This window comes from Zea mays, chromosome 10 (assembly GCF_902167145.1).
Source record: "Zea mays cultivar B73 chromosome 10, Zm-B73-REFERENCE-NAM-5.0, whole genome shotgun sequence".
NCBI lineage: Eukaryota > Viridiplantae > Streptophyta > Magnoliopsida > Poales > Poaceae > Zea > Zea mays.
Window position 1 is genome coordinate 107,838,833 of NC_050105.1, and position 22,385 is coordinate 107,861,217.

The following is a 22,385-nucleotide window of genomic DNA, read 5'->3' on the forward strand; positions in this document are numbered from 1 at the left end:
TATTGAGTTAAACTTATAACGTACTAAAAACATGTTATATAGGAGTACTCACTCTGTCTTAAATTAAAATCCAGTTTAGGTAATTAGTAGATTCATACAATACATGATATATGTGTTTTATGTATGTGTATAGATTTATTATCATCCAATTAAATATAAATATAAAAAATTAGAAACTAAAATGACTGGTATTTTAGGACATGAAAGCATCAGGCTTACAAACCCTTGAGGCGCTAGCGACACAGGGGTGTTTAGGATGACTCTAGGTTTCAGGTTGAGCTTAAAGATGTAATTTATAATATAAATTTAAACAATTGTAAAAAAATATTTGCAATCTAAATAAAAAACAAAATAACTTACATAGATGTCTTCTAAAAGTTTACAACTTCAACTTCACGATTTTGTAATGCAACCTAACGACCTGTTTTATCAACTTCACCAAATTTTATAAAGTTGAAGCCACTACCAAAGTCCGGTTGTTTGTCGAGTGCCTAGCTCTTTGTCGAGAGCTATTTATCGGGCACTCGGCATAGAACGACACTCGGCAAAGAGGGTCTCTACCGGGAGCCAAACTCTCGGCACAAAAAGGATCTCGGTAAAGACTTATTTGCCGAGATCCAAGTACTCGACAAAAGGGCGGACTCTCGGTAAAACGCTGTTAGCTACCGACGGTAGGTGACGACCGTTAGCTTTGCCGAGTATTTTCTAGGTTTTATTGAGTACCTGAAACACTCGGTAAAACAGTTGTGTCCGGTAGTGAGCTGTTCCAAACAGCTCTAAGTATCAAACTTTTTTCAGTTCCAAATATATCCGCTCGAAAACGTAGTTGGCTTTAGTTTTATTTTAGATTTATCAAATTTATCTGAATTAGAACAAAAATAGAATTTTTTTATGGACAAGATGCGTTAAGGCCTAGTAATGGATATCATTGCTACTCGGTCTGCCTGTCCCCCACCCCCCGAATCGAATAACGACAATAATTAATGACAACGACAATACAGAAATTAAGAACGCTCTCGACGGAGATACGAAACCGCCCTGGTAGCTAGGCCGGCGTGTGTGATGTCACGGCGGCTGACGTCATCCCGCCGAGGACATGGCATGGCGCCATGGCGTAAAGGGAAAGCGATGCATGTGATGTGACCGATCTGAATGCATGCGGACGCGTGGCAAAGACAAGACTTGCTACAATTATCTATACTATCTATTAAGACGATAGTGTAGACTAAAGTTGTGCCCCCGCCTCCCCCCTCCACGCTCGCACCCGCCCAGTTCCCCTCGCCCGCACAAACCGCCAGCCATCTGCCCCATCCGCGAGCGCAAAGCAGACGCAGATCGAGCATAGAACCGGCACTCGGCGACCACAGGCGAATGGAACCGAGATCTCGCCATGCAGGGGGAAGGAGCTCACCTCCGAACTCGTCGCTCGGATCCGGGCCCTCCTTTCCGCCACCCCGTCCCGTGAAGGGCGGGAGCCAGAAGAGCACCGACAGCAGCACGGTCACCCCGAACTCGTCGCTCGGATCCGGGCCCTCCTTTCCGCCACCCCGTCCCGTGAAGGGCGGGAGCCAGAAGAGCACCGACAGTAGTATGGTCACCCCGAGCACGAGTGCCGCAACGCATTGCAGCTGAATCACCCTCGCCGCTCCTCCTCCTCTTCCGCACCAGCAGCAGAAGCGGTCGCCCCTGCTTCCTCCTGTGCCTCCGCCCGCCCCGTCCGCCGGCTGCTGCGTCTCGCCGGCGTCCTTCCCCATCCGGCGCCGCGATCTCACGCATCCCAGTCGGCCGCCGACGACGAGCGAGAGGTGAGGGGGCGCCCCGCCATTGCGCCGTTGAGTGGGTGCGCGTGCGTGCGGTCGACCCAGCTGCTGGTCTCTCTGTCTTGGGTTAGGGTCGCGGGTCGCTCGCCGCGTCGTTTTCTTAAGGACGAGGCGATGGAGGTGGGCGAGGAAGGTGAGAGAAAGGGAGAGGTAAACCGCAGCGAGGTGAAATGGAAGGCGAATGCGGCGGAGGGGGAGAAGCGAGCTAGCTCTCTAGCTGTAGCAGGACTCAATCTACCTATCTGACCAAAGAGTGGTAACACCGGTGCTTATTTGATCAGACAGACGCCTGGACTTTATTCTAAATTCGGTCCGCACACAGATTATGTCACCACGAACACGAATTAAGAGAGGGAATAGCTGTTTCCTAGCTATGCTTCAACTGCCAGCCCCGGAACTTGGCGCAGCTTTAAGCGCCTTGTCTCTGCTTCCGTCTGATCTATGAAATGAAACCACCTGTCGCGTCTACCTCCCCTATGAACGCTGCTTCTCCAGTTCCTCAATGAATCTGACGAAGTTGAGGACGATTTTCTTGCCTTCAAGGGTGATGATGCTCTCCGGGTGGAATTGGACACCCTGAAAACAGCTACAGTTAGCAGCCACTATAATACAGGTCCAGAACTCCCAGGAGAACATCCTTGGCAGTGGCTCAGAACGCTAGCGTAGGCATCCAATGGGAACGGGGTGGTACAAAACATTGGGAAACAGAGGTACCTGGATGTGTTTGTACTTCTTGTGGCGAGCAGCCATGATAAGTCCATCTTCAGTCCATGCAGTAGCCTCCAAAGCATCATGTGGGAAGGTTTCTTGCTCAATGACCAAGCTGTGGTACCTCACGGCAGTAAAAGGGTTGTCCATGGAAGCAAAGGGTGCCAAGGCGGCGTCAACTCGGAAGGCTTTACTCAGGAGTACGTACCATAAACTGAATTATGTAACTGACATTGAATTCTAACAGAGGTCTTATAAGTGAATAATGGTATATGTTACCATCTCCTTCAATAACTCATGTAAGGAAACATTTCTTTAAATAAATACTAAGAGGTTAGGAACTTCTCGTACTAAAAAAGCAGAAATAAGAGGTACCAAACAAAACAACATTCAGATGATTCAACGGTTGAGAAATTAAATCATACTGAATATTTGTTTTCTTGAAAGCAGAGCTAAAGGAATTAAACCATACTTTGACAAGCCATTGAACAATGCATTTCCTAATTCCTCATCGTAATAAACTGGAGAGCTTTTCCCATGCATCACTCTAGAAGGAGCACGGATAATCTTTCCTGCATATTCATGTCATAAATGTCTGAGGGACAAAAGCAAAGGCCATTAAAAAACTAGCGACCTGGTATGAATATAAATGTTACCTCCAAATGCCTCTCCAATGCATTGCAGACCCATGCAAACTCCAAAAATTGGGATGGTTGGGCCTAATTCAAGAATAGTCTGCAATGATATTCCCGAATCTTGTGGTTCACCTAAAGAACACATATGAAAGTATTTGATTACATCAACAAACTGATATTAGTTGAAACAAAGTATAACGGTATTTTTTCTATTAGGTATTGGAAAAAATACAAAGCAGCTATATCAAAATTTGAAAATGTTCTGAGATATCTTATTACACTGGTTGTTGTTATTGGATTTGAAATTTTTATTGGAGTTGTTGTTTGGAACTCTAGATAGCATGCTGTGGTAAGAGCAGCCGATGATAAGATAATATATATGTTTCTCATGTAAAGGACAAGTGTAGAACAAAAAGGTCTCGACTTATAGTGAGTTCGTTTTCCCACTGTTCTGTAATCTTTCAGTTGGTTTGACCACGGTTGAAGGAATCTGATACTGCTACCAAGACATGAGGCATGCAAATTAACAAGACTTTTTTCTCCAAACCCAACAAGCGCGGAACAGTGTGTTGATGGGGCACAAGGTAACACATGCTCAGGTCTTAACATATTTGGCTTCCGAGCAAACTTTCTCCAAACCCCAAGCTCAGATATGTGTCTATGCTCATCTTAGCGTACTTCCGTTGCAACGCACGGGTACACACCTAGTTATTCATGAAAGCTGGACCGACGGCCGGCCCGGCCGCTCACTAGACTAAAGGGGTGTTTAGTTTCTAGGGACTAATGTTTAGTCCCTACATTTTATTCCATTTTTGTTCCAAAATTACTAAATATAGAAACTAAAACTTTATTTTAGTTTCTATATTTAACAATTTATATACTAAAAAGGAATAAAATGAAGGGACTAAATATTAGTCTCTAGAAACCAAACATCCCCTGAGCTAACTTACCTCGACGAACATGGCGTGGACGATGGCATCGCCGGCGGCCCCGATGATGGCGGCGACGACCCTGAGGCACAGCGGCTCCAGCGCCCGGCAGATCTTGCCCTCCCGCACCTTCACCGTCCCCGCGCCCTCCGGCACCTGCAATGCATGCAAATGCGCGCGTAGCTAGTGAGCGTGATGTGGTACGGTACTACGGTGGCAGCTGACCAGTGCCTTGTTGCTAGTAAGGTCCTGTTTCAATCTCAATGGATAAATTTTACCTTCCTGCTAAACTTCAGCCATATAAATTAAAGTGCTAAAGTTTAGCTTCTTGTGTTGTTTGGACTACTCTGATAAAGTTTAGCACATTTGAATAAAAAGACACCTATGCCCCTAATGCGGAGAGAGAGGAAATGAGGTTGAGGATATGAGTGGAAAATGGGGTTCACTAGCTATGTTTAGCTACTTTTAGCACTCCTTAGAGCATCTCCAGCAGTTTTGTAAAAATAAACTCTCTAAAAAGCGCATGTAAGGAGTTGCTAAATGATCATAGGGAGTTAGAAATATGTGTTGTCCAATAGTTCTCTATTTTTAATTGCCAAAAATTTTAAATTTTTGAAGGGCCTTTTTTTATGGGCCCATTTGACTTGATCCAATACCTTCAGAGGGCAGCCAGTAGATAAAATCATGGTTAGGGTAGCCAGTAGATGAAATCACGGATAGGGTTAGGCATAGGAGTCATCATTCACAACTGCGCAAGCTCCTGGTCATCGTTCTGACGCCGACATCCTTTGCCCTTCGTCAGGTATGTGCATCTACTCCTACCGTCAGGTAATAGTTTGTTTGCTTCCTTCTTGGTCATTCACTCAATTGGTACTTGATCACGTACTACTAGTTTGCATCTGGTCTTTGGTCACCGGATACTAGTTGGCTGTTGCCTCTTTGTCAAGTATTAGAGACCACATGTGTTTCTGATTTTTACTAATAACCAAATCGACTTTAAATTTTTTACAATAGTTGAATTATGATCTGTTCTATTTGCACAGATTACAAGCCATGAGTCAAAGTAGTTTACTTTCAAAACGAGTTTTGGATGAATCGTCGTCGGATGATGATGATGATTTCATCATTTCGGCAGCTCAAATCGTACAAAGTGCATCCCTTCTTCAGAAAAAGCAAGGCGGTTCTGTCCCAGGGCGTACATATATATATCGAAATAGAGAAGAAGGACACGCAAGACTATATCAAGATTATATTGATGAAAACCCCACATACGGCCCAAGCTTATTTCGACGGAGGTTATATTGTTTTCATTTTTTAAATTAACATGTATAGTACTTCTATTATTAATGTCTCGGTATTCTTCTTACAGATTTAGGATGAATCGACCATTATTTCTTCGTATATTGAAATCAGTAGAAGAGCATGATGAATACTTTCAACAGTCAATAAATGCAGCTCATCAACTTGGACTTAGTTGCTTACAGAAAGTTACTGCAGCATTTCGGATGCTTACTTATGGAGTACCAGCAGATGCTACAGACGAGTATGTTCGTATTGGAGAAAGTACATCCATACAAAGTCTAAAGAAAATTGTGAAAGCTGTTATTGAAATTTTTGGAGACGAGTACTTGAGGGAACCTAATGAGAATGATATAGCTAAGTTATTTGCAATTGGCAAAGAAAGAGGTTTTCCTGGTATGCTTGGTTCACTTGATTGTATGCATTGGGAGTGGAAGAATTGTCCTTCGGCATACCAGGGTATGTATTCAGGTTACAAGCATAAACCTACAATAATTTTGGAAGCAGTTGCTTCAAAAGATCTATATATTTGGCATGCTTTTTTTGTTTTACCGGGTTCCCTTAATGACATCAATGTTCTTCATCGATCTCCACTATTCAGTAAGCTATCCAACGGAGAAGCTCCTAAAGTTAATTACAACATAAATGGTCATGATTATACAATGGGATACTACCTAGCTGATGGCATATACCCATCTTGGGCTACATTGGTTAAGACTATACCAGAACCACGTGGCAGTAAAAGGACATACTTTGCAAAAGCACAGGAAGCAGTGCGTAAGGATGTGGAACGAGCTTTTGGAGTGCTGCAATCTGAAAGGGAATTAGGCTTACACCTAGTCCCTAATTAATTTTGGTGGTTGAATTGCCCAACACAAATAATTGGACTAACTAGTTTGCCCAAGTGTATAGATTATACAGGTGTAAAAGGTTCACACTCAGCCAATAAAAGACCAAGTTTTGGATTCAACAAAGGAGCAAAGGGGCAACCGAAGGCACCCCTGGTCTGGCGCACCGGGCATGTCCGGTGCACCAGGGGGACTCAAACTCAAACTCGCCACCTTCGGGAATTTCCAGAGGCGACTCGGCTATAATTCACCAGACTGTCCGGTGTACACCGGACAGTGTCCGGTGCGCCAAGGGAGGTCGGCCTCAGGAACTCGCCAGCTTCGGGAAACTCCAACGGCTAGTCCACTATAATTCACCGGACTGTCCGGTGTGCACCGGACTGTCCGGTGCGTCTCCGGAGCAACGGCTATGTCCGCGCCAACGGCTCTCTGCGGTGCAATAAATGCGCGCGCAGCGCGCGCAGATGGCAGGCGCGCCCATGCTGGCACACCGGACATCAAACAGTACCTGTCCGGTGTGCACCGGACACCCAGGCGGGCCCACAAGTCAGAAGCTCCAACGGTCAGAATCCAACGGCAGTGATGACGTGGCAGGGGGCACCGGACTGTCCGGTGCGCCATCGAACAGACAGCCTCCCAACGGCCACTTTTGGTGGTTGGGGCTATAAATACCCCAACCACCCCACCATTCATTGCATCCAAGTTTTCCACTTCCTAACTACTACAAGAGCTCTAGCATTCAATTCTAGACACACCAAAGAGATCAAATCCTCTCCAATTCCACACAAAGCCCTAGCGACTAGTGAGAGTGATTTGCCGTGTTCATTTGAGCTCTTGCGCTTGGATTGCTTCTTTTCTTTCTCACTTGTTCTTGTGATCAATACTCCATTGTAATCAAGGCAAGAGGCACCAATTGTGTGGTGGCCCTTGCGGGGAAGTTTTGTTCCCGGCTTTGATTTGAGAAGAGAAGCTCATTCGGTCCGTGGGACCGTTTGAGAGAGGGAAGGGTTGAAAGAGACCCGGCCTTTGTGGCCTCCTCAACGGGGAGTAGGTTTGAGAGAACCGAACCTCGGTAAAACAAATCCGTGTGTCACACTTCATTATTTGCTCGCGATTTGTTTTGCGCCCTCTCTCGCGGACTCGTTTATATTTCTAACGCTAACCCGGCTTGTAGTTGTGTTTATATTTGTAAATTTCAGTTTCGCCCTATTCACCCCCCCTCTAGGCGACTTTCAATTGGTATCAAAGGCCGGTGCTTCATTAGAGCCTAACCGCTCGAAGTGATGTCGGGAGATCACGCCAAGAAGGAGATGGAGACCGGCGAAAAGCCCACTACAAGCCACGGGAGCACTTCATCGGAAGAGTCCCGCACCAAGAGGAAGGAGAAGAAGAAGGACTCCTCCAAACGGAAGGAGAAAAAGTCTTCCTCTTCTCACCACAAAGAGAAGAAGGAAAAATCTTCTTCCCACAAGCCGTATCGGAAAGGCGACAAGCACAAGAGGATGAGGAAAGTGGTCTACTACGAGACCGACACTTCATCAACATCGACCTCCGACTCCGATGCGCCCTCCGTCACTTCTAAGCGCCAAGAGCGCAAGAAGTATAGTAAGATCCCCCTACACTACCCTCGCATTTCCAAACATACACCTTTACTTTCCGTCCCAATAGGCAAACCACCAACTTTTGATGGTGAAGATTACGCTAGGTGGAGCGATTTAATGCGATTTCATCTAACCTCGCTCCACAAAAGCATATGGGATGTTGTTGAGTTTGGTGCACAGGTACCGTCAGTAGGGGATGAGGACTATGATGAGGATGAGGTGGCCCAAATCGAGCACTTCAACTCTCAAGCAACAACAATACTCCTCGCCTCTCTAAGTAGAGAGGAGTATAACAAAGTACAAGGGTTGAAGAGCGCCAAGGAGATTTGGGATGTGCTCAAAACCGCGCACGAGGGAGACGAGCTCACCAAGATCACCAAGCGGGAAACGATCGAGGGGGAGCTCGGTCGGTTCCGGCTTCGCAAAGGGGAGGAGCCACAACACATGTACAACCGGCTCAAGACCTTGGTAAATCAAGTACGCAACCTCGGGAGCGTAAAGTGGGATGACCACGAGATGGTTAAGGTTATTCTAAGATCTCTTATTTTCCTTAACCCTACTCAAGTTCAATTAATCCGTGGTAATCCTAGATATACTAAAATGACCCCCGAGGAAGTTATCGGGAATTTTGTGAGTTTTGAGTGCATGATCGAAGGCTCGAGGAAGATCAACGAGCTTGATGATGCCACCACATCCGAAGCTCAACCCGTTGCATTCAAGGCAACGGAGGAGAAGAAGGAGGAGTCTACACCAAGTCGACAACCAATAGACGCCTCCAAGCTCGACAATGAGGAAATGGCGCTCGTCATCAAGAGCTTCCGCCAAATCCTCAAGCAAAGGAGGGGGAAGGATTACAAATCCCGCTCCAAGAAGGTTTGCTACAAGTGTGGTAAGCCCGGTCATTTTATTGCTAAATGTCCTATATCTAGTGACAGTGACCGAGGTGACGACAAGAAGGGGAGGCGAAAGGAGAAGAAGAGGTACTACAAGAAGAAGGGCGGTGATGCCCATGTTTGTCGGGAGTGGGACTCCGACGAAAGCTCAAGCGACTCCTCCGACGACGAGGACGCCGCCAACATCGCCGTCACCAAGGGACTCCTCTTCCCCAACGTCGGCCACAAGTGCCTCATGGCAAAGGACGGCAAAAAGAAGAAGGTTAAATCCAACTCCTCCACTAAATATGAGTCTTCTAGTGATGATAATGCTAGTGGTGAGGAAGATAATTTGCGAACTCTTTTTGCCAACCTTAACATGGAACAAAAGGAGAAATTAAATGAACTAATTAGTGCCATCCATGAGAAGGATGATCTCTTGGACTCCCAAGAGGACTTCCTAATCAAGGAAAATAAAAAACATGTTAAGGTTAAAAATGCTTACTCTCTACAAGTTGAAAAATGTGAAAAATTGTCTAGTGAGCTAAGCACTTGCCGTGAGATGATTGACAACCTTAGAAATGAAAATGCTAGTTTAAATGCTAAGGTTGATTCTCATGTTTGTAATGTTTCAATTCCCAATCCTAGAGATAATAATGATGATTTGCTTGCTAGGATTGAAGAATTAAACATTTCTCTTGCTAGCCTTAGATTAGAGAATGAAAATTTGATTGCTAAGGCTAAAGATTTTGATGTTTGCAAAGTTACAATTGCCGATCTTAGAGATAAGAATGATATACTTCGTGCTAAGATTGTTGAACTTAATTCTTGCAAACCATCTACATCTACCATTGAGCATGTCACTATTTGTACTAGATGTAGAAATGTTGATATTGATGCTATTCATGATCATATGGCTTTAATTAAACAACAAAATGATCATATAGCAAAACTAGATGCTAAAATTGCCGAGCACAACTTAGAAAATGAGAAATTTAAATTTGCTCGTAGCATGCTTTATAATGGGAGACGCCCTGGCATCAAGGATGGCATTGGCTTCCAAAGGGGAGACAATGTCAAACTTAATGCCCCTCCAATGAACTTATCCAACTTTGTTAAGGGCAAGGCTCCCATGCCTCAGGATAACGAGGGATACATTTTGTACCCTGCCGGCTATCCTGAGAGCAAAATTAGGAAAATTCATTCTAGGAAGTCTCACTCTGGCCCTAATCATGCTTTTATGTATAAGGGTGAGACATCTAGCTCTAGGCAACCAACCCGTGCCAAGTTGCCTAGAAAGGAAGCTCCTATTGCATCAAATGATCATGCTATTTCATTTAAAACTTTTGATGCTTCTTATGTGCTTACAAGCAAATCCGGCAAGGTAGTTGCCAAATTTGTTGGGGGCAAACACAAGGGATCAAAGACTTGTGTTTGGGTACCCAAAGTTCTTGTTTCTAATGCCAAAGGACCCAAAACAGTTTGGGTACCTAAAGTCAAGAACTAAATTTGTTTTGTAGGTTTATGCATCCGGGGGCTCAAGTTGGATACTCGACAGCGGGTGCACAAACCACATGACCGGGGAGAAAAGGATGTTCTCCTCATATGAGAAAAACCAAGATCCCCAACGAGCTATCACATTCGGGGATGGAAATCAAGGTTTGGTCAAAGGATTGGATAAAATTGCTATATCTCCTGACCATTCTATTTCCAATGTTTTTCTTGTAGATTCTTTAGATTACAACTTGCTTTCTGTTTCCCAATTATGTCAAATGGGCTACAACTGTCTTTTTGATGATGTAGGTGTCACTGTCTTTAGAAGAAGTGATGATTCAATAGCATTTAAGGGTGTGTTAGAGGGTCAGCTATACTTAGTAGATTTTGATAGAGCTGAGCTCGACACATGCTTAATTGCTAAGACTAACATGGGTTGGCTCTGGCACCGCCGACTAGCCCATGTTGGGATGAAGAATCTTCATAAGCTTCTAAGGGAGAGCACATTTTAGGATTAACAAACGTTCATTTTGAGAAAGACAGGATTTGTAGCGCATGCCAGGCGGGGAAGCAAGTTGGAGTCCATCATCCACACAAGAACATCATGACGACCGACAGGCCGCTTGAGCTACTCCACATGGATCTATTCGGCCCGATTGCTTACATAAGCATCGGCGGGAGTAAGTATTGTCTTGTAATAGTGGATGATTATTCTCGCTTCACTTGGGTATTCTTTTTACAGGAAAAATCTCAAACCCAAGAGACTTTAAAGGGGTTCTTGAGACGGGCTCAAAATGAGTTCGGCTTAAGGATCAAGAAAATAAGAAGCGACAACGGGACGGAGTTCAAGAACTCTCAAATTGAAGGCTTTCTTGAGGAGGAGGGCATCAAGCATGAGTTCTCTTCTCCCTACACACCTCAACAAAATGGTGTAGTGGAGAGGAAGAATCGAACTCTATTGGACATGGCAAGAACCATGCTTGATGAGTACAAGACACCGGACCGGTTTTGGGCCGAAGCGGTCAACACCGCCTGCTACGCCATCAATCGGTTATATCTTCACCGAATCCTCAAGAAGACATCCTATGAACTCCTAACCGGTAAAAAGCCCAACATTTCATACTTTAGAGTTTTTGGTAGCAAATGCTTTATTCTTGTTAAAAGAGGTAGAAAATCTAAATTTGCTCCTAAAACTGTAGAAGGCTTTTTACTTGGTTATGACTCAAACACAAGGGCATATAGGGTCTTTAACAAGTCCACTGGACTAGTTGAAGTCTCATGTGACGTTGTGTTTGATGAAACTAACGGCTCTCAAGTAGAGCAAGTTGATCTTGATGAAATAGGTAATGAAGAGGCTCCGTGCATCGCGCTAAGGAACATGTCCATTGGGGATGTGTGTCCTAGGGAATCCGAAGAGCCTCCAAGTGCACAAGATCAACCGTCCTCCTCCATGCAAGCATCTCCACCAACTCAAAATGAGGATGAAGCTCAAGTTGATGAAGGGCAAAATCAAGAAGATGAGCCACCTCAAGATGATGGCAATGATCAAGGGGGAGATGCAATTGATCAAGAAAAGGAGGATGAGGAAGAACCAAGGCCGCCACACCCAAGAGTCCACCAAGCAATACAAAGAGATCACCCCGTCGACACCATCCTCGGCGACATTCATAAGGGGGTAACTACTCGATCTCGGGTTGCACATTTCTGTGAGCATTACTCTTTTGTTTCCTCTATTGAGCCACACAGGGTGGAGGAAGCACTTCAAGATTCGGACTGGGTGGTGGCGATGCAAGAGGAGCTCAACAACTTCACTAGGAATGAGGTATGGCATTTAGTTCCACGTCCTAACCAAAATGTTGTAGGAACCAAATGGGTCTTCCGCAACAAGCAAGATGAGCATGGTGTGGTGACAAGGAACAAAGCACGACTTGTGGCCAAGGGATATTCCCAAGTCGAAGGTTTGGATTTCGGTGAAACCTATGCACCCGTAGCTAGGCTTGAGTCAATTTGCATATTATTGGCCTATGCTACTTACCATGGCTTTAAGCTTTATCAAATGGACGTGAAAAGTGCCTTCCTCAACGGACCAATCAAGGAAGAGGTCTATGTTGAGCAACCTCCCGGCTTTGAAGATAGTGAGTACCCTAACCATGTCTATAGGCTCTCTAAGGCGCTTTATGGGCTCAAGCAAGCCCCAAGAGCATGGTATGAATGCCTAAGAGATTTCCTTATTGCTAATGACTTCAAAGTCGGCAAGGCCGATCCTACTTTGTTCACTAAAACTCTTGACAATGATTTGTTCGTATGCCAAATTTATGTTGATGATATTATATTTGGGTCTACTAACGAATCTACATGTGAAGAATTTAGTAGGATCATGACAAAGAAATTCGAGATGTCTATGATGGGGGAGTTGAAGTATTTTCTAGGATTCCAAGTCAAGCAACTCCAAGAGGGCACCTTCATTAGCCAAACGAAGTACACTCAAGACATTCTAACCAAGTTTGGAATGAAGGATGCCAAGCCCATCAAGACACCCATGGGAACCAATGGGCATCTCGACCTCGACACGGGAGGTAAGTCCGTGGATCAAAAGGTATACCGGTCGATGATTGGTTCATTGCTTTATTTATGTGCATCTTGACCGGACATTATGCTTTCCGTTTGCATGTGTGCAAGATTCCAATCCGACCCTAAGGAATCCCACCTTACGGCCGTAAAACGAATCTTGAGATATTTGGCTTATACTCCTAAGTTTGGGCTTTGGTACCCTCGGGGATCCACATTTGATTTACTTGGTTATTCCGATGCTGATTGGGCGGGGTGTAAGATTAATAGGAAGAGCACATCGGGGACTTGCCAGTTCTTGGGAAGATCTTTGGTGTCATGGGCTTCAAAGAAGCACAATTCGGTCGCTCTTTCTACCGCCGAAGCCGAGTATATTGCCGCAGGCCATTGTTGCGCGCAATTACTTTGGATGAGGCAGACCCTGCGGGACTATGGTTACAAATTAACCAAAGTTCCTTTGCTATGTGATAATGAGAGTGCAATCAAAATGGCCGACAATCCTGTCGAGCATAGCCGCACTAAGCACATAGCCATTCGGTATCATTTTCTTAGGGATCACCAACAAAAGGGAGATATCGAGATTTCATATATTAACACTAAAGATCAATTAGCCGATATCTTTACCAAGCCACTTGATGAACAATCTTTTACCAGACTTAGGCATGAGCTCAATATTCTTGATTCTAGAAATTTCTTTTGCTAGCTCACACACATAGCTCATAAATGTACCTTTGATCATATCTCTTTCATATGCTATGACTAATGTGTTTTTCAAGTGTATTTCAAACCAAGTCATAGGTGTATTGAAAGGAAATTGGAGTCTTCGGCGAAGACAAGGGCTTCCACTCTGCAACTCATACTTCGCCATCACTCCAAGCAACTCTCTATTCTTTGGGGGAGAAATGAGCATCAAAGAAAAGGACTTCGTCTTTGGGAGAGAGTAAGAGCCCAAAGATAAAGGACCAGACTTCGCCTTTGGTATAATCTTAACTCATTTATTTATGCCCAAAGAGGAAGATAGCACTTCGAGGGCTCTAATAATTCCGTTTTTTTGGCGATTCATGCCAAAGGGGGAGAGAGTATGAGCCCAAAGCAAAAGGACCGCACCACCACCAATTTCAAAAACTTAGTGCTTTCCAAAAAGTATTTTTCAATTGGTATCCTATTGTGTTCAAAAGGAAAAGAAAATTAGCTTTTCAAAAACACTAAGAGGTGGATCTCCGTTAGGGGGAGTTTTTGTTTAGTCAAAAGAAAAGCATTTGAAACAGGGGGAGTAAAATTTCAAATCTTGAAAATGCTTTGCAAACTCTTATTCATTTACCTTTGACTATTTGCAAAAGATTTTTGAAATGGACTTACAAAAGAATTTGCAAAAACAAAACATGTGGTGCAAACGTGGTCCAAAATGTTAAATAAGAAAGAAACAATCCATGCATATCTTGTGAGTATTAATATTGGCTCAATTCCAAGCAACCTTTACACTTACGTTATGTAAACTAGTTCAATTATGCACTTCTATATTTGCTTTGGTTTGTGTTGGCATCAATCACCAAAAAGGGGGAGATTGAAAGGGAATTAGGCTTACACCTAGTCCCTAATTAATTTTGGTGGTTGAATTGCCCAACACAAATAATTGGACTAACTAGTTTGCCCAAGTGTATAGATTATACAGGTGTAAAAGGTTCACACTCAGCCAATAAAAAGACCAAGTTTTGGATTCAACAAAGGAGCAAAGGGGCAACCGAAGGCACCCCTGGTCTGGCGCACCGGACTGTCCGGTGTGCCACCGGACATGTCCGGTGCACCAGGGGGACTCAAACTCAAACTCGCCACCTTCGGGAATTTCCAGAGGCGACTCGGCTATAATTCACCGGACTGTCCGGTGTACACCGGACAGTGTCCGGTGCGCCAAGGGAGGTCGGCCTCAGGAACTCGCCAGCTTCGGGAAACTCCAACGGCTAGTCCACTATAATTCACCGGACTGTCCGGTGTGCACCGGACTGTCCGGTGCGTCTCCGGAGCAACGGCTATGTCCGCGCCAACGGCTCTCTGCGGTGCAATAAATGCGCGCGCAGCGCGCGCAGATGGCAGGCGCGCCCATGCTGGCACACCGGACATCAAACAGTACCTGTCCGGTGTGCACCGGACACCCAGGCGGGCCCACAAGTCAGAAGCTCCAACGATCAGAATCCAACGGCAGTGATGACGTGGCAGGGGGCACCGGACTGTCCGGTGCGCCATCGAACAGACAGCCTCCCAACGGCCACTTTTGGTGGTTGGGGCTATAAATACCCCAACCACCCCACCATTCATTGCATCCAAGTTTTCCACTTCCTAACTACTACAAGAGCTCTAGCATTCAATTCTAGACACACCAAAGAGATCAAATCCTCTCCAATTCCACACAAAGCCCTAGCGACTAGTGAGAGTGATTTGCCGTGTTCATTTGAGCTCTTGCGCTTGGATTGCTTCTTTTCTTTCTCACTTGTTCTTGTGATCAATGCTCCATTGTAATCAAGGCAAGAGGCACCAATTGTGTGGTGGCCCTTGCGGGGAAGTTTTGTTCCCGGCTTTGATTTGAGAAGAGAAGCTCATTCGGTCCGTGGGACCGTTTGAGAGAGGGAAGGGTTGAAAGAGACCCGGCCTTTGTGGCCTCCTCAACGGGGAGTAGGTTTGAGAGAACCGAACCTCGGTAAAACAAATCCGTGTGTCACACTTCATTATTTGCTCGCGATTTGTTTTGCGCCCTCTCTCGCGGACTCGTTTATATTTCTAACGCTAACCCGGCTTGTAGTTGTGTTTATATTTGTAAATTTCAGTTTCGCCCTATTCACCCCCCCTCTAGGCGACTTTCACAATCTCGTTTTGCTATAGTTCGAGGGCTAGCTCGGTTTTGGGATGATGAAACACTAAGCAACATTATGACAGCTTGCATTATCATGCATAATATGGTTGTTGAAGATGAGGGAATAGTTGATCCCAACGAACGCTTTGACAATGGAGGAGGTAATGTTCAACCATCACATGACCATACAACAGATCTCGATGAATTTATTGAGAACCATATGAAAATCAGGAATAAGGAGACTCACCATCAACTTCAAGAAGATCTAGTCGAGTACCTATGGCAACACCATCCAGACATGTATACATAGTCTCATGTTTAGTCAATAATAAATTATTTGTAACCTCGACCTTATGTAACATGCCATGAGACACAATGCTGTTACACTAAGTGTATCAATCATTGTCTAGACTTTTACCTCATGTTGGAACAGACCAGTCATATTATTCAGTACAAAAATCCACAGATGCACATAAAACTAAACGGAAAACAGTATATAAGAGTAGCACATGCAACTAAAAATCCATAGATTGTTCATCTCTATGTGTACTCAGTGAAACAAAATAATCTAAAGTAGCATCTATGATCTGACCAAAATTTGAAGAAAAAAACAACTAATGAAACAAAATAATCTAAAGTCGCATCTGTGATCTGACCAAAATTTGAAAAAAACAACTAATTCATGCGACGTGCAACGATATCAGCCTGCAAACACATATAGTATTGTCTTTGCAATTCACTCATAGTAGTAAGGTCTATACTCATAATTTTCTGTTCTTCTTCAATCCGCTTAATGTAAAGGTTGTTTGCTTCATTGGCTAGGCGCTCTTTCTCTTGATCAAGCCTTTTTTGTTCATTTGTATGCTTCTGTTCTTCAATTGTAAGCCTCTTGTGTTCCAGCTCAAGCCTCTCTTTATCTAGAGCATATGCTTGTGCATACCTCTCCTCTCTCTTTAACTCCTTCTCTACATCAGCCTGTCTCTTCTTTTCCCACAAAATGTCCAATGCATCAGAACATGCATCAAAACCCCCTTTACACATTGCTTCTTTTGACCTCTTCTTACCCATTGGTCTTTCTGGTGCAGCTATATTTGGAGGGACAATCTGTACAGGAGAAACTTCATTCCCAACTTGAGTAGTAAGATCAACTAATCCCGGACTCAAATCTTTGGCTACCTTCTGTTTTTTGTTGCTTGTTTTTACAGCTGCCATTTGCTGCAGCTTGTCATGCCATTTTGGCTGATTTCTGAGCTGGAGCCAACAATGCCTAAACTGAAAAGACTTTTTTTGGGGGTCTAGAGACTGGAAAAGCTTTTCAGCCTCCTCCACCTGAATGAAATAAAAAAATTAGAGATGCATAATAAATTCAGTATAACTAGAAGTAGTATTGTGTCTTACCCTGTCATGAATAGTCATCCCACTCTGGTTTCTATTGTGTATTTGGGTTACACAAGCACAAAACTTACTAACAGCATCATTAATAGAACTCCAACGATGCAACAACGAATTCTGACTACGTTCTGGTAAAGTTCCTCTATTGCTCTCATAGTACTTGTGGATTCTTCTCCAAAATGTATCTTTTGTTTGATTTGTTCCTTGTGTTGGATCCATACTGACATTTAACCATGCTGACACAATAAGCCTATCTTCATCCACGCTAAAATTTTTCCCTTTTTGCTTTTGTGATGGCTTTGATGAGGGATTTCTCTCCTTTTCAGGCGGCAAGAGTGCTGTGACTCAAATGGTATAGTTCCATATTCTTCAAAACATGCATCATATTGGCCTTCATTCAGCAAGTTCGTGAAGTATGAACCACCTTCTTCTATTTGTAAAATAAAGACAAGAAATAAAAGGTATTGAGAAAAAATTTACCTGCTATTCTGATATACTACCATTCTGTTTTGCAAAATAAATTGATGGTTCTAACAATTCTAAACCTGTAATTTATTTTGCTAACCTGATTGTCCAGCCTCCACCTCTCCCATCAGGCTAAGCAGAATGTGCTGGGAAGAAATTGGTCGACAACTGCAAGGAGCAGAAAAATACGAGATCCAGTCAGGCAACCAACTAATTAAGATTCGGTCTTTCTTTGCAAGAACACGACAAGAACCAACAAACGGATATGCCAGAGATCGATACCTCCCAACCACAGCAGCTGTCCAACCACCGAAGAGGAAAAAGTTGGGGCCGTCTGATGACGAGTTCAGATGGCGAGTTCAAATGGAGACCTTCAGAGGCGGGACAGGGGACCTTCAAATGGCGGCGGTCGACCTTCAGAGGCGGGACGGAGGACCTTCAAATGGCGGTGTCCTTCCAAAGGCTGTGACGGCCAACGAGGGACCTTCAGAGGTCGGACGACGACGCGATGGGAGTTCGGCTCGGCACTACAAGGCTAGAGTTGGCGGGCGGCGGAGTTGTTCTGGCGGCCAGTACGAACGTGTGGGGAGAAGCAGCGCGCGAAAGAGAAAAGAAAGAAGGCGCGCATAATAGTTTCGCTGGATTTGGCACGAAATCGAGCTTTCGGGAGTCCCTTGGGCCTTGCTACATGTAGCGACCAGATAGAGAAATGTAGCAACTTTATAAATTTAGCAATAACATTTACAACACCACTGGAGATAAGTTTTTTCTAATAACTCTTTAAACTGAGATTTAGAAACCTGTTTAAGTAACTGTTGTTGGAGATGCTTTAAGCAGTTTATTAAATAATAGTTGCTAAATTTTATCACACCACCATTAGCTCTACTGTTTAGATCACTAAATAGCTAAAAAAAAGCTATTAAAGTTTATCCAGTAAGATTGAAACAGGACCTATATATGTGCCGGCGAGTTTCGACTGTGTGTCTCATCGATCAGTCTGTCTACCTCGAGTTTCGACGGAGACTGGAAGGCCATCGTATTACGCCGCCATTCTCATCCTCTTCCTCCACGCGACCACGCCTTGAACACAGGCACAGAGCGGCCGGGACACTCTGCCTGGAAATAATGCTTGGATGCCGTCTCCTGTCTGTGGCTGTAGACGCAAAGAAATAAAGCGCCTGGGTGTCTGGCTGTCTGCGGTAGTCCAGGTGCAGGTGCAGCAGATGCGACGTGGATGTGTGTGCTAAAGAGGCTGGACCGCTGGAGGACCGGACGGACCACGAAAACTGCGACCTGTCTCTGTGGGCGCCGCCGCTTCGGCCAACTGCGCATATGCGGATATGCCCTGCGGCCTGCGCTATATACCTTGTCCTCGTCGATTTGTCTTGTATGCCCCTGCATCCTAAAAATCCTACGGTCGCTAATAAAATCAGTCTTACGGTCTTTACCATACATATTATAGTTCTAGATAGGTTCTCTGAGTTTCAACGCCATTAGTTCTTAATTTGAGTTTTAACGCTCTACTAGCAATGCAAAGTCACGTTACGTAGTTCCACCACAAAACATACTGATGAAATGAGAGATTTTTAGCTTCGAGAACAGTAATTATTCTACCGATCACCCTCGATTCTCGTATGATGTACAAAAGTTAATAGAACAATGGTTTTATCAACAAAATTAATACAGTGAGCGCTCAACCCTACACGCACGTAGAGGGCAGACTACGGGACCCGCCTTTGAGACGGGTTAAGTCGACGAGGCTTCCCTAAAGAGAAATGGAGCATATATTGCTAGGATCTCGCCACGCATCATCGCATGGCTGCCATGTGCTTCCCTAAAGAGAAAGCCTTGGTCAGGATTTCTTACGCATCATCCCTTACCAACTGGTTGACGCGATCCAGTTATGCCACGTGGCCTAGCCGGACCCCTGCCAGTGGTGGGGTCCGATGCTACCACATATTTTTAGGGTCCCATTATGGGCTCAACCCCCCTAGGGCTTTCATCACCATCTGCTCCCTACGCCCCCACTAAGGGTCTAGGAACCACTCGATTGCCTTCGAACCCCAAGGTGGACTCCTTCAGGCAACCGATTTGCTGACTTGAAAGTTCCCTTTTGGAGGGACACAGATCTGGATGTCGTCTATAGAGAGGGTGAATAGGCGAATAAAAACTTTAAACCAAAACTAGAACTTTCTTACTCCACTCGAAGTATGGATCGCAACAGAACGAAGATTAGCTCGAGTAGATCGCAGTGGAATACCAGTCTCTGTCTCAAAAGATTCCGCACTTCAAGAACATATTATGCCAAAGATAAGAAGAGAAGTGCAAATAAGAAATCAAACAAGAGACACAGAGATACATAGATTTTTATCCCGTGATTTTGTAAAGTCTAAAATGCTTGCCTACATCCACGCTGCAACCGGGACTAAACATCAATACCTTTAGCCCCCAATGCCAAGTACTAGTTGCGAATCCAGTATTGTAGCCGGTTTCCAATCAGTAAAGATGTCCCTCTCTCTCTCTCTAGTAGTGCACCCACCTAACCAACAAAACATACATGTTTTGTGTTTACTACTTTATACTCAAGCATAAATGAAAATCATAGTAACATATAGACAACTAACTAGTATGTATATATACAACACATAAGTAGTGTTCGTCCTTGTGGCTAATTGGGTTGACTATTTTTTAGAGGTGGGTCTCTTAAGGGGTGTTTCAATGTACTAGAACTAATAATTAGCTGCTAAAATTAGTTGAGACATCCAAACATTCTAACTAATAGTTCAACTATTAGTTATTTTTAGCAAATTAGTTAATAGTTAGCTAGCTATTTATTAGCTAGCTAATTTCAATATCAATTTTTAGTTAACTAACTATTATCTCTAGTGCATTCAAACACCCTCTTAATATGACTACCTCAAAAAATGGTTCTTATTTTTTTATAAACGGACATATTAAGTGCCCTATCTTTGTTAATTATTTTTTCTGAGATGATATGTGTCGGAGAGGAAATCTCCGGCCGGGTGGCGGAGTGCACCCGCCCTAAATTCTAAGATGAGGAGGGGCCTAAGCGTTTTGCTTGTTAGTAGGAAAAATGGGGAGAACACAAGAACACGCAAGAGTTTAGAGTGGTTCGGGCCGCCGGAGCGTAATACCCTACTCCACTGTGTGTTGTATTGCTTGAGAGCTTGAGTTGTCTTGGATGACTTGGGTCTAAGTCTAAAGATTCAGCCTCCGTTGTAACGTCGCATGCCTCCCCTTTTATAGCTAAAGGGGGACATGTACAAGAGTATTGAGCCCCGACATGTGGGCCCAGGAACATAGCGGATGTAGTTACTAACACTTGCTGCTGGAGCGATCTTCTTGCGCCCTGACACCCAAGATCTGTATAGCCTCGGCGTGCAGGGGAAGCTTCTTGTACAAGGGATGAATACAGTGCACCGCGCAGCACGGGCGCACTGTTTCGGCAATGGACTGGACAGGTGCGCCGTCTGCAGGGTGGCCCTGGCGCCGCATGCCAGCGGAATGGACAGGACGCAATAAATGTCGTGGGGGCACATCGCCTGTCAGAAGGGTGGACAGGCGGCGTGTGAAAGGGAAATGTGTCATTGGGCCATTTCTAAGTATTTTGGTGATTTAGTGTCCAACACAAGTGCCTAAGTGTTAAATGGTGGACAAAGTACAAATCAAGTATAAAGGTATGTTTCTCAGACTTAGTACATTGTTTTAGAGACTACTGTATTGTGTCTAAGTGCTGGAAACAGGAAAAATCAAGTTGAAATTAAAGATGGCTTTGTTCAGCCAAAGTCAGCTCTGTCTGGATGCACCGGACAGTGTCCGATGCGCCAGGCTGGCTCAGGCGAACTTGCTGCTCTCGGGAAGTGATTAACGGCGTACGACTATAATTCACCGGACTGTCCGAGGAGCCAACGGTCGGCCGCGCGATCCGCGCGAGACACGTTGCCGAGCCAACGGTCGGAAGGGGGCATCGGACTGTCCGGTGTGCGCCGGACAGTGTCCGGTGCGCCAATGGCTCCAAAGCACCAACGGTCGGCTTCGCCAAAGAAGGAAAGAAATCCGCACCGGACAGTGTCCGGTGGTGCACCGGACTGTCCGGTGCGCCAGGCGACAGAAGGCAAGAATTGCCTTCCTGGAATGCTCTCAACGGCTCTTAGCTGCCTTGGGGCTATAAAAGGGACACCTAGGCGCATGGAGGAGCACACCAAGCATTCTCTAAGCATTCCTAAGCACCAAGACTTCGATTCCGCGCATTTGATTCTTTGCGATAGCAATTAGAGCTCCATTTGAGTTGTGAACTCGCTGAGTTGTGTTGTGAGCTCTTGTTGCGACTTGTGTGCGTGTTGGTACTCTGATTTCGTGTCTTGTGTGTGTTGCTCATCCCTCCCTTACTCCGTGCTTCTTTATGAACATCAAAGTGTAAGGGCGAGAGGCTCCAAGTTGTGGAGATTCCTCGCGAGCGGGATATAGTAAAGTGAAAACAAAACACTGTGGTATTCAAGTGTGTCTTTGGACCGCTTGAAAGGGGTTGATTGCAACCCTCGTCCGTTGGGACGCCACAACGTGGAATAGGCAAGTGTTGGACTTGGCCGAACCACGGGATAAACCACTGTGCCATCTCTGTGTTGATCTCTTTGTGGTTATCGTGTTGTGCAAGTTTTCCTCTCTAGCCACTTGGCTTATTCGTGCTAACTCCTAATCAAGTTTTGTGGATTAAGTTTCAAGTTTTTACAGGATCACCTATTGACCCCCTCCTCTAGGTGCTCTCAATTGGTATCAGAGCCGTTCTCTTCAAGAAAGGGACTAATCGCCCGAAGAGATGGATCCTAAGGGCAAGGGGATTGTGATCAACGATAAGGAGAAGGAATCCTTCGTCAACGAGCCTAAAGAT

General features: G+C 44.8%; 3 protein-coding genes across 4 annotated transcripts; 1 reads left to right on the top strand and 2 right to left on the bottom strand.

Annotated features, from left to right (window-relative positions):
• Nucleotides 1–2,083: 2,083 nt before the first annotated feature.
• LOC109943022 (anthranilate synthase beta subunit 1, chloroplastic) lies at nucleotides 2,084–2,696 on the bottom strand. Its single transcript, XM_020545765.3, has 2 exons — nucleotides 2,535–2,696; nucleotides 2,084–2,396 (listed from the first exon to the last, which is right to left on the bottom strand). The coding sequence occupies exons 1-2, from the start codon at nucleotides 2,676–2,678 to the stop codon at nucleotides 2,295–2,297; spliced, it is 246 nt and encodes an 81-aa protein (XP_020401354.1). The 5' UTR covers nucleotides 2,679–2,696; the 3' UTR covers nucleotides 2,084–2,294.
• A 2,449-nt stretch (nucleotides 2,697–5,145) lies between these two features.
• On the top strand, nucleotides 5,146–15,929 carry LOC109942885 (uncharacterized). The gene is made up of 4 exons (XM_020545448.1): nucleotides 5,146–5,387; nucleotides 5,462–5,796; nucleotides 5,863–6,219; nucleotides 15,736–15,929. The coding sequence occupies exons 1-4, from the start codon at nucleotides 5,146–5,148 to the stop codon at nucleotides 15,927–15,929; spliced, it is 1,128 nt and encodes a 375-aa protein (XP_020401037.1).
• Nucleotides 15,930–16,183: 254 nt separating this feature from the next.
• On the bottom strand, nucleotides 16,184–18,864 carry LOC103641546 (uncharacterized). Of its 2 annotated transcripts, none has more exons than XM_008664892.4 (4): nucleotides 17,759–18,864; nucleotides 17,577–17,644; nucleotides 17,018–17,438; nucleotides 16,184–16,948 (listed from the first exon to the last, which is right to left on the bottom strand). In XM_008664892.4, the coding sequence occupies exons 3-4, from the start codon at nucleotides 17,228–17,230 to the stop codon at nucleotides 16,295–16,297; spliced, it is 867 nt and encodes a 288-aa protein (XP_008663114.1). In that variant the 5' UTR covers nucleotides 17,231–17,438; nucleotides 17,577–17,644; nucleotides 17,759–18,864; the 3' UTR covers nucleotides 16,184–16,294. The 2 variants fall into 2 exon arrangements, with proteins under 2 accessions (XP_008663114.1, XP_008663113.1); XM_008664891.4 differs by having other exon boundaries at nucleotides 17,018–17,441.
• Nucleotides 18,865–22,385: the final 3,521 nt, after the last annotated feature.